Source organism: Lepidochelys kempii, chromosome 24 (assembly GCF_965140285.1).
Source record: "Lepidochelys kempii isolate rLepKem1 chromosome 24, rLepKem1.hap1, whole genome shotgun sequence".
Lineage (NCBI taxonomy): Eukaryota > Metazoa > Chordata > Testudines > Cheloniidae > Lepidochelys > Lepidochelys kempii.
Window position 1 is genome coordinate 17,904,536 of NC_136403.1, and position 11,957 is coordinate 17,916,492.

The following is an 11,957-nucleotide window of genomic DNA, read 5'->3' on the forward strand; positions in this document are numbered from 1 at the left end:
TTGTTAATCTTTAAGGTGCCACAGGACTCCTCGTTTTATATGGCTACTGCGTCTGACAGTGCCCCAGTCTCCTGCGGACGGGCTCAGCAACGAGCAACCCGAACGTAACCACACACCGGGGGCTTTATTTAGGATTCTGATTTATTTAGTGAATTTGCAAATCCATAGAGAGATTCCAGCTAGCCATGAGGTACTGGGACAGATGCACACGCCCATACACTGTGCAGATCCTTGACTACGCAGCGGCCAAGGGTCAGTGCAACTGGAAATCCAGACCTTTATTCTGTAGCCCATCGAGCCAGCATTAGCATTCATTTCATTCGGCAGTAGCCAAAGGAACCCACAGGCCTGTCTCCTGTAAGACGCTGAGTGCAGCTGTTAGGATAAGGCTTGAGGCCTACGAACTCTGGCACAGGTAAATGGCCCAACAATCACCCCTAAGTTCTGGGGGACTGGGAATAGAGTCTTTAAGGGGGGAGGTTTCTCCATAACGACACCAGCGAGCCTCAGGGACGTGAGCTAACGCCGGCATTGGGATGCTGTAGGATGGGAACATCTGCAGATGTCTGACCACAAGCCGGCCATGGCAAGGAATTGACATGTCTGATAAGAAGCTGAGATCACTAACATACTAACCTATAGGAGATGGAACCCCAACATTGGCAGGTGAGGAGAGACAGATCAGGAAGAGGGGAGAACCCCCTAAGGAATAGGCATTAAGCACAGTGACGTCGGGGTAACATTATAAAAGTCGTACCCCAGCCTGTGGGCAGGAGGCGGGCGAGATGTAGCGTTTGGGGGGTGCCTGGACCACGGCACCAGCTGGTGATGAGGAAGGTGAAGACTAACATTTCCGGTTGTTCTGCCAGGGGCGGTGCGAGTGTGGGGCGGGGCGGGTGGGCATTCTGTCTTACCGCTGTCCTCCAGGCGTATGGGACTCTGCTACAGATGCTGATCAATGATTAGAAATACAGGAGGGTTCCTCCAGTGCGAGGGCTGCGACCGGCCCCAGCGGGGTCCCCAGCTGAACGGCAATTTTAAGAACGCTGGGACGGATCTAGGCACCAGAACCTGTCGGACCTCCCAGTGATCCCTGCAAATTTGTAAGTAATCAATAGAATTAACGAATGATATATAGGTTGGGCTCCAATGGGCAGGAATTGGGTGCTGCGGGGCCCGTGCAGGGCTGGGCTCAGGGGAGCAGCTTCCCCAGCAGCACCCAGTCAGGCCAGGCAGTTAGAGGGCAGAGGGGAATTGCCCCAGAGCCAGATCGTTGGTTGCTGTCTCCGCAGGTGTAGAGGTCACCTTTGTGAAGAAGTACACGTAGTCTGCCGAAGGCAGGGAGACTCCAGGGGTAACGTCTTTTATAGAGGGAGTGGCACACCCTTTGCCAGAAAATCTTGATATATCCAAAGCAGGAGCACCTGGAGAAGAAGATGGACCCGAGGGAGGAAACCAGCCTCTAATGAGGCGGGGGCAGCTCTGGTTCCTTCTCTGCCCCCAGAACCTCTGTCTCCACCATCCAGCGGTTCCCGCCTCTGCCCCCCGGTCCCACCCTCCCGGTGCTCTCCCTGCTCTCGCTGTAACCGGCCACGGCAGGCCGGGCGTCTGGTCCCCTCTTGCCTCCCCCGCGCCCCTTTCTGCAGCTCCACAAGAGACTGAAGCTGGAGTTTGGATCCCAGCTGATCACCGGGGGCGGCTCCTTCCCCAGCGCGTGTCCCCCCGGGGAACACGCCCGGCTCTCAGCGTCCCCGGCAGCCCCGACCGCTCGGTTCAGTTATTTTATAAACACCCCAAAGCGCTGGGAGTCCTGGACACACACGGAGAACAGGAGCTTCCACACTGAGCAATGGCTTAGCTCCACCTTAAACATACAGGGAGTGGGGTCTAGTGGTTAAAGCAGTGGGGGCTGGGAGCCAGGACTCCTGGGTTCTCTCCCCAGCTCTGCATCATTGACATAACATTGACATAACAACAAGAGACGCGTTGTCATAACTCCAGGAGCCGGGCAGCATCACTGAGGCGGGGGAGCTGGTCTGGAAGGAAAAAAATCCCAATTCCTCTCTCCTTCCCTCCGGCCAAAACCCCTCTTGGCCGCCCCCACCTTCCCAAAGCTTCAGCACAGCCCGAGGGTTGGGAGACTCTAGGGGCCTGTCTACACTACAGCTTAGGCAGGTACAAGTTACGTCACTCCAGGGTGTGAATAAGCCACCTCCTTCAGCGGTGTAAGTTACGCCACCCTAAGTGCCGGTGCCCACTTCCCGCTGCCATCCCACTGCTGCTCGCGGAGGTGGTTTTATTATGCCGACCGGAGAGTTCTCGCCTGTCAGCACAGAGCGTCTTCACCGGATGCGGTACCATGGCACCGCGGTCGCCCTTCTAGTGTAGACTGGCCCTAGGTTTCAGCAGCCCTTTGGGGAGTTCCCGAGGCGTGAGGTTCCCGGGCTCGCTCCCGCACTGCGGCCAGCTGGCAGCATTTACCTTTGTATCGAACCCCAGCGAAATCGATGCAATAGTTCTCATCCCCTGTACAAGGGGTGATCTGGCTGTCGCATGAATCAGAGTTCAGATCAAAGCAGGTTGGGCACTGCAGCCCGTTCCCGGCGGTGTTCTCCTCGGGCACTGAGAACCGAGAGAGAGAGAGACATGGTCACAGGGTGGGTTAAACCTCATTCAAATTGCAAGGCGTGCCCGCCGACCTGCACTGGTCAAGCATACGAAGGCCCCACCCCAGCCTGACAGCATTGCTCCGTCTGTCTGTCACACGGCAACCTCTGAATCTGGCAGCCGACCAATACCAGCATTTTCAGGTACTTTCTAGGCCAGGGGTTCTCAAACTGGGGGTTGGGAACCCTCAGGGGGTTGCGAGGTTATTACATGGGGGGTTGTGAGCTGTCAGCCTCAAACCCAAACCCCGCTTTGCATCCAGCATTGATAATGGTGTTAAATATATTAAAAAGTGTTTTTAATTTATAAGAGGGGTCACACTCAGAGGCTTGCTGTGTGAAAGGGGTCACCAGTACAAAGGTTTGAGAACCACTGTTCTAGGACCTCAGGGCCAGAAGACTACTGTCTTTGGAAGAAATCGGAAACACCCTCCTGCCATCTGATCAGAGCGGCCACCTCTGCAACTGTCTCAGATCAAACACCTGTTTGATGGCCCCACTGACATCCCCAAGCCCCCATCTCCACTTTGCCCAGTGTACACGGTTACACCCGGAATGACTGATCTCTCAGACAGAGAGAAGGAGGACGCGGGGGGGGGGGGGGAATGGGGAAGGAGGGGTTTGGGAGTGGGGCATTGAACCCATGGCAAACCAGGGGCATTCCACAGGCTTTATGCAGATATGCTTATGACTATGACTATGACATAACTGTAATATGCTTTATGCAAAATACTTCACGTGATCGATCATTGGAAAAGTTGTAATCTACTGAATCAGGTTTTCTCATTTGCATGCAGGTATCATCTTTGTAGATGGTTACGAACATGGAGTATAACCCTGTGTTATTAATGTAGCCCTGATAAGTGAGGGCCCTGGAGGGTACTTAAGGAACTCGGTGGCCCATTGGTGAACAAACAATGACCTGTAAATGGACTTGTTTTTCCTGTAAGCCTGTGATGGGCCCTGCAAAAGCATGAGACTGTCTCTGGATTCCTGATGCTGGAATCCATCTGGGATGCTTTTTTTTCCCCACAAGAGCAGAGGAGAAGTTTAAACTGAGCACAAAGGATTCCTGCCTTTCGCAAAACCTATATAAAGGCGGGAAGCCAAACAACAGAGGCGGCTGCCAGTTGTGAGCACACCCCTGCTTACCAGCCAAGACATCTGTGAAAATGAACATGGGGAAAGGGCAGAGCCCAGACTGGGAGTGAGTCTAGTCTGTGAAAGTCATTATTTATTTTCCCTAGTAACCTACCTACCTGCCTACCCAGTAAGCCTGGACCCTGGATCCGTGTTGTAGCAGACTAGTGTATCTGGCTCAGCAAGACAGGGATCTGGGGGTACTGCCAGACTGCTGCCAAGCTGGCAGGGAAAACAGACTCAGGGGGTCTCAGCACATCAGGTGACAGCACCAAGGGGGTCCCAGTGACCAAACTCATCGCTGTTTTAAAAAAGCCTCACCCACCTCTACTTCCTGGTTAGCTGGTCGGTCGCCGACCCTCCCATGGCGTCCCCCCACTGCTTGTTACCCCTTTTATCCCGACCCGGAGACTTTCAACAAGTCCGTCTCCTATTCACATCCCAGCCTCCAAGCAGGTGCCGACACCTTGGCTATACCAGGCAACCCCTTCTCCCTTTGTCCCTGCCCGCCCGGAGCAAGCCGTGCCCCTCGGGGCCGATATCCCAGCCGTGTGTGTTCTCCCCCGACATCTCTATGACACCGGCGATGTCCCAGCTGTGATCACTCACTCATTCAAAAGCTGAAAGCGACAGGAAATCCAATTGTTTGGGGAAATGGCCCAACGGGCCGGTTTGAATTTTTTGCACAAGGACCAACGGGGATCAACTGGCCCGCGATGAACAGCCCCGAGTCTCTGAACTCAGTTTCCAGCCATCAGAAGAGGGACATCTTGGAGCAGCTTCCCACAGTAAGTGGGGGGCAAAGCCCCCAGCGAGTTTGAAGTGGAGGCTGATAGGCTCAGGGAGGTTTCGATTTGAGCCCATCCCGGCTGCTGCCCCCTCTCTCGCCTGCAGCCCTCGCCCGTCTGATTTCACATGGGCCCCAACTGTTCCACTCCCTGGTCTGGAGACCCGCCAGCTACAGCCATTTCAATGGCGACAGAAATGACATTCGAGTGAGTGGACTTTAGGGCAATAAAGGGGAGAAATGGTAACAAAGACAATCATGCCGGGGCTTGTCCACATGAACCATTCGACTGTAGCAAGCGGGGGAGGTGACTAAGCTCCACTGGGCTCTGAATCGACCCTGCACCAGCCTGCCACGGCCCAGCTGTCCACGTGCAGCCTGCTGACATGCGTGAACCCTTCGTTCATGTGCTTTAAGCTAGTGCCCTTCCAACAAGCCATGAAATGGCACCGTAAAAACAGATCCCTACGTACCTGCCAGTACAGCCGAGTTACACTTGTCTGTGTTGCACTGTGCGATGTTGACCCGGATATACTTGCCATTCCCAAGAGTGACAGTGACGGGGCCTTTTATGAAAGCACTGAAGTCATCTAGACAGCCTTTGGAGACGCTTGTGGACTTTGTCCCGTCTGCTGTTACTAAAAAACCAAAGAACAGAACTGAGAGGCTGGGAGGGGAACCTCGAGGCGGAGCAGGGAGGTTATTTTACCTCTGAGTTTGGCCCTGGGGTGACGTTGCTGGGAGCCCGTGCCCAGTTCTGGCACCCACCATTCCAGAAAGAGTTTGCACACTTGGGGAGGGGTCAGAGAAGAGCCATGAGGATGATTAAAGGGCTAGAAAACCTGCATTAGAGCGAGAGACACCAGGAGCTCCACCCAGGTAGCTCAACACAGAGCAGATTCGGTGGTGACGTGATCCCCGTCTGCCAGAACCCACCCGGGGAACAAACATTAACTAACGGGCTCCTCAGTCGGGCGGTGGAAGGTCGGACGCCATCCAGTGGCTGGGAGTTGGAGCCGGACAGACTCAGACTGGAAATAAGGCGACTGTCTCACAGGGAGGGTGATTAACCACTGGGACAATCTCCCAAGGGCTGTGGTGATTCTTCCTCAGTGACAATTTGTAAAGCCAGATGGAATGCTCTTCTCCCACCTCTGCTCTTGGGGCCATCTGTGAACCCGAGTTAGCCACGCCCTGGTCTCAGCATCTGCACTGCCAAGCCTCCCGGGGCTTCGATCCACCCGGACACCGCCAGGCCGGGGCTGCACTAACCCCGGGACAACGTTAGGCCTTTTGCAGGCATGTCCCATGGTTGTTAGCACTGCCCTGAGCTGTGCAGTTCTCTGCCGTGAGTCTCTGCGACGGCGACTCTGCTTGAGAGCCAGGTAGAGACGAAGCCGGCTGCAGGGAAAGTGGAGTTTAAAACGTCCCCAAGGGGTCGATAAACCGGAAGGTGATTTCGCTGCAGCAGAAGTGAGTAGGCAGGAGGACAGGAAAACATGGCCCCCAAGGAATTATGGGAAGGCATTGGAGGACTATTGGCAACTGTGTGAAATAAGCTAGTGTACAGCTGTGTCCCCACTGCAAAGTTAAAGTGGAACCCGGGTCTAAGCTACACCTTGAACTGCACAGCCAGCCTGAGCTCACAGCTCATATCCACTCAGGTGAAAGGGTCTGTGTGTGGTTAGTAGGGACGGTGGCGGGGGTTAGAGCTAAACCCCGGGTCACGGCCCACATTAAATGCAGTGAAGCCGTACCCTGAGTGGGTGGAAGTTTTAATAAACCCATTTGTGACTGTGCTGGGAAAATTTCCTGACTGTGGTCAGAAGGGTGTGTGTGGGGGGGGGATAGATAGATAGGGTGTGTGGGGATAGATAGATAGATAGATCACATTAAAGCTGATTTGTGCTATGCATCCTTCTTACAGGGTAAATGAAAGGAAACATTAAATCTCTTTAATTCAAAGGAAGGATGAACAAAACCAGGTCTGTAACTAAGGTTTTCAATTTCAAAAGGGCAAACATTGAGAAGGGAACTAGTGAAATCTACTGTCCTGATCCCAGGGAGTTGAAAATGGAGAAGGTTTGGAATCTCTTGAAGTCAAACAGGCAGAAACTATCTTGAATTTGCATCCCAAGCAAGGAGAAAAATCTTGTAAGGCTGGGCTCCAGCCCTGAGCAGCTGACTAAGAGGTTCAGACAGGATTCTGGGAGCCCGGTAGTGTACAAGGGGTCTCACTGCCAATTTGCTTTTTTTAACATAATTCAGAACGTGCATTTCCACCCAAAGCAGCTTCGCTTGCTGCAGCGCAGCCGTCCATTGTGGAGCTGAAAACGTAGTGAATAAAAATCCATAACTAAAGCCCAAGGGGTGAGATCCTGGCCCCACTGAAGTCAATGGCAGATCTGCAACTGGCTCCAAGGGGCAGGATTTCAGACCGCCCAGTCTGCCAGTCGCAACCCTGTAATGTTGCCTGAACAAATCAAGCGTCGAGCTCAGACTGAGTGTTCTGTGCCGGGTGAATGTGCTTTGTGGGTGGATTGTGCTGGGGTTGGCCGTAGCGATGAGGATGTGTCAGACTGTGGGGTAGGATGTGCCTGGACTGACGGCAATGTCACCTACCCAGGGTATTTTCTTCTACCACCATAACGCAGCCACCTTTAGCCATGTCTACTGTGCAGGTCCCTGCTGGAGGCTGGCAGGAGTCTGCTGAGCCATAGCACGCTTGGCATGTCACTGTTTGTGCTGGAGAAAGAAGAACACGTGTTTCCTTTTTACTGTGACGTAACAGTCTCACTCTGACACGTCCCTTAGCCCCAAGTCTTCCCCCTCTGCTCCAAACAAGCCGAGGGGTTAACGGACCCAGTTTCCTCTGGGACACTCGGCAATTGCACAATTTCAGCCGCCCTGGGCCAGTGGTACCCAGGGGGTCAGCACGGGGACGGGTGAAGGGGATGGTGCTCTTCCCAAGCTCCGCCCACAAATTCAGCTCCGCCCACCCAAGATCTCATTCCTGTTTTAAAGGTATTCACAGTACCGGAGAGTCGCTCACTTCTCAGCGTGCGTTGCCTGAATCCATTGCACCACCCAGGGCTCCTTGCAGCCCCCCATTGCCCTCACAAACTCGAGTTCCCCTCCCATCTCCTTCTATAGCAGGTTTGCCAGGCTCAGACCCCCACCCCCTACATAATGCCAGGGGCTCTGTGTACCCTCCATTCCCCTGCCCCGTACCAAGGTCTCCTATTCTCTCCCCATGCCAGGGGTTCTGTGTGCCCCCCATTCCCATCCCCCATACCTGGGCCCCCAATCTCCCCCAATGCCAGGGGTTCTGTGTGCCCTCCTCCTCCCCTTCCCCCCACCATCCGTCTTTCTGCCTGGGAGATCAGCCGCTCAGGGTGTAATATGTTAAGCTCCATGGGGACACTGGGCAAAGCTGGTCTGGGGGGTGTTGATGGGCTGGAAGGTGTCAATGGCCCCATCAACTGGTTCTTTGATCTACACACAGTTACAGAGGGGGTTGAAGGTCTGGCTGGGCTGGCCAGTCTCCAACAGCTCTGTGTGTCCCCGATTACCCTCTTCCGGTTTTCTGATTCCGTCCTCCACCCCCCAAAAATCAATAGGGTTCTGCCCAGTGATGTCTATAACATCCCCTGCAATTTAGGAGTTGATGGAACGCAGTGTTCAAAAGTTACTTCATTGCACAGAAATAGGGAAATGCCATTGAGGTGAGTGCGGCCAGGTTGTCTGGGCTGCCTGCCAGCCAGCAGAGGGGTCTGACGGAAAGGTTTGGGGTGCAGAAGCCAGCTGTCTTGGCCCTTAGCTTCGCAGGGATTGCTCCCCTTTGGGAAGGCTCTGTGATGGGCTGGCTCCAGGACTACAGCCGGTTACAGGCCCTAGGCTTAAGTTAAAGTCAACTTTGCCCACATCCCTCTGGATCAGCCCAGCCATTTGCAGTATGTGGGAGATGGCAAGGATGGAAATTGCCAGGCAAAAAACTGTGTTAAACAGCACAAAGGGACGTTCATTGTCTCTTGTTCCCCAAATTATCATTGATACAAGTCATATTAACCACAGCGCACAGACCTCTTGGGGACATATAAGTGGAGAATCTCTGCCCTTCAGTCCTTATGTACAGCGCCCTGCACACGAACTGTGTAAGTGCAACATCTTCACAGCTTTTCTTTTAGAGAGTCTAAGAGTTTCAGGCTCTGATGCTGATCTAGTCTGAGCTCCTGCCTAGCTGAAGCCAGAAAACCTCACCCAGCCCTTCCTCCATGCAGCCCATATCTGATGGTCGAGTTAGAGCCAATCTTCCAGAAGGACGTCCAATCCCAATGTACAGAGACCAAGAGATGGAGAATCCCCACCACCACCACCACCCCCACTTGAGAAGCTGGTGCCAGGATTAATTCCACTTTGGACTGATCTAAATTCAGCTCCCACCATTGGATCTCATTCTGCCTCTGTTTGCTCGGTTGGAGAGCCCTCTGCTACTGGACATTGTAGGCTTGATTCCAGGTTACACTCAGTCCCCTATTGTGTAATTTACTCCTCTATTAATTCCCCTTTATGCTGCCAAAGCAGTGCAGAGGGGCACCGTGGGAATAAGAATTCAGGGCAGTGTCCAGTCACGGTGTCCCTCAGGTCCACGCCCAACAGATGGGTTGCTATGGCTGCGGCCCTTGGGGAATTCACACCCTGAGCACTGCAGTGTGACCAGTCTAACCCCTGGGAGAGATGGAGGTCGATGGGTGAATGCTTCCCTCAACTCGGCTACCGTCGCTCGGGGAGGGGAGTTCCTAGAGGGATGGAAAACCCCGTCCTTTGGGACATGAGGCATCTTCACTACAGGGCTCTGCTGGCCCAGCCACAGCTCTGTGGCTAACCATGACAGCAGCCATAGTGTAGACAGGGCCCTGTACCCCACACAGAGCTAACCCCCCCTCCCTGCATAGGCTGGATGTTCTCCTGACTGAGGATCCATGGGGGGTAAAGTGTCCAAGTCCGGGCTGGTTTCAATGGCCACAGCAGCGGGTGACTCACCTTGTGCACTCGTAGCTAGGAGAGCAGGGAGAAGGCAGAGGAGGAAGGAAACCATCCTGGTCCTGGCAGGCCCACGGGGCTGGGCTCAGAGCTGAACAGGGCCTTCTCTCGGCTGACACAGCGAGCTCTGCCGGGGGGAGGAGGAGAGAGTCAAGACCGAAATGAGGATGGAAAGGGAAAGGGAATTAGAGCTGAGATTAAGGGGGGGAAGCACCAGGGAACAGAGCTGCACAAATAACCAATTTTTTGGTTCACTGGCAGTTCTCAAAGATCGGGGGGGTGGGAGGATCTTTTTTGGTGGGCCCAAAATTCTCATCTAACTAGAAAGCCAGACAAAACGTTTTCTTTTTTCAGAATTTGTTTTTCTAGAATTTTTTCCAGCTGAAGAAATGCAGAGAAATCAACACAAATTCGTGAAACGTTTCAGTCGCCCCAAAGCTGCATTCTTCAGTGGAGAAAAGTTTTGGTTGGAAAATTTCTCCCAGCTCCCCCATGGCCCAGACACGCCTCGCTGTAGCAGAGCGGGGGCTCCGGGACACCGGAGAAGGGCGCTCCGCGGGGCAATCCTCGTCATAGTCGTGGCTCCGGACGCAATCGTGGTGACCAGCAAAGTGCAGATGTCAGATGGAGCCAGTGACAGTCACAGGGACACGACCTGCCCCTGCCTCACGTCCTGTTACACCAAATCGCTTCAATGTGGAAGGAGACAGTTAAACAGCAAGTCAGCCGCAGCCTGTGTGCTTATTGCCAGACGGCCAGGGCCCCAGCAAGCCTACGGGTCCATTGACTTCAACAGTTACACTGGTGTAAACCGGCTGGGATCTGCCCCATTGACTCCAATGGAGCTACGGCCGATTGACCCCAGCTGGGGATCAGGCCCAGTTTTCACTCCCTCCTCCGTATTTGCTCCATGTCTGCACCGTCCCTTCTGACATGGGGCGATCAGCACGGCCTTGGGGCGCCAGGGTCAGAGCATCCTGCCGATCTGCAGAGGGGCCCTACAGTGTTTCCACATTATCTCCACCCCCTTGGGTGGCCCAACGGCTTCTTCGCTTTCCTCTTCTGCAGCGAGCTGAGGTGTCCATTGATCCTCCTGCGGGGACGCTCCGGTCCCTTCCCTGGATCAGCCCGGTTCAGTTAGAACCTGTCAGGTCTCGGAGGCTTCAGACCCCCGCCCTGCCCATGTGCGTTACTTTGCATTGACCAAAACTCAACTTCATCTGCCATCGCGTTGCCCGTTGACCCAGCTCCGTTCGATCTCCCTCAAGTTCCCGACTAGCCTCCATTTGTTGCCTTCTCTGCAGATTTCACCACCTCCTCGCTCACCCTCCATCAGATCATCTGAGTACCGTGAACGCTGGGTCTAGCGCAGAGCCTGGAGGACTCCACTTTTAAGCTTTTGCCATCACACAAAATTCCCTTGAATTCCGGCTCTGTTTTCTTGAGACACCAGGTGGGGGGAAGAGACGAGCTTCCGAGCGACACCGAGCTCTGCTGCGGTCAGCGGAGCTCGACAGCTCGTGTCTCTCCCCAGCAGAAGCTGGTCCAATAAAAGCTTTTCCCTCCCCCACCTTGTCTCTCTAATATCCCGGGACCTGAATGGCTACAACAATGCTGCAAAGTCTGTTTTCCGGCTGTTGTCCTGTTTCTGCTCCATGACAGTCCTTTGCCTCCCACCCCAGGACGGCTTTGATTACTTACTGCCCTATGACAGGTTTCAGAGTGACTGCCGTGTTAGTCTGTATTCACAGAAAGAAAAGGATGCATCCCATGAAGTGAGCTGTAGCTCAGGAAAGCTTATGCTCAAATAAATTGGTTAGTCTCTAAGGTGCCACAAGTCCTCCTTTTCTTTTTCTGCCCCATGGCGAGGGACTGTGCTGAAGTCTTTTTGACAGTCCAAATCAAGTAGGTCAACTGGCTCTTCTCTGCTCCCTAAACCTGGGACGTTCAAAGCATCTGAACGGAGTCCAAAGCCTGACTCCCGGGGAGCGTCAGCAGATGCTGGCCCCCTCGCTGTCATTTTTGCCTTTAAAAGGTCTCTATTTCATTCACACACAATTCCATGAGTGGGGCTTCTTTTCCTTTGCAAAACTTGACCCGCTTTATCCCTGGAGCTTGCATTTGAAATATATCTCCATCCTTTACACTCTTTCAGCAGATCATCAATGATTACAAGCAATAATTTAACACATCTTAAAAACTCTTACCTTCAGCCGCACAACAGTTCCGTTCACCTCCAAGTTCTCTGTAGTATTAAAGAGATGCACTAACCTGTCTAGCATGGCCCCTTTCCTCTCTATATAGTCCAAAAACGCAACCAG

General features: G+C 53.7%; 1 protein-coding gene across 1 annotated transcript; it reads right to left on the reverse strand.

The window, feature by feature from the left end:
• Nucleotides 1–849: 849 nt before the first annotated feature.
• LOC140902790 (phospholipase A2 inhibitor and Ly6/PLAUR domain-containing protein) lies at nt 850–11,957 on the reverse strand. Its single transcript, XM_073323262.1, has 6 exons — nt 11,844–11,957; nt 9,637–9,763; nt 7,216–7,338; nt 5,067–5,231; nt 2,482–2,622; nt 850–1,424 (listed from the first exon to the last, which is right to left on the reverse strand). The coding sequence occupies exons 2-6, from the start codon at nt 9,689–9,691 to the stop codon at nt 1,237–1,239; spliced, it is 672 nt and encodes a 223-aa protein (XP_073179363.1). The 5' UTR covers nt 9,692–9,763; nt 11,844–11,957; the 3' UTR covers nt 850–1,236.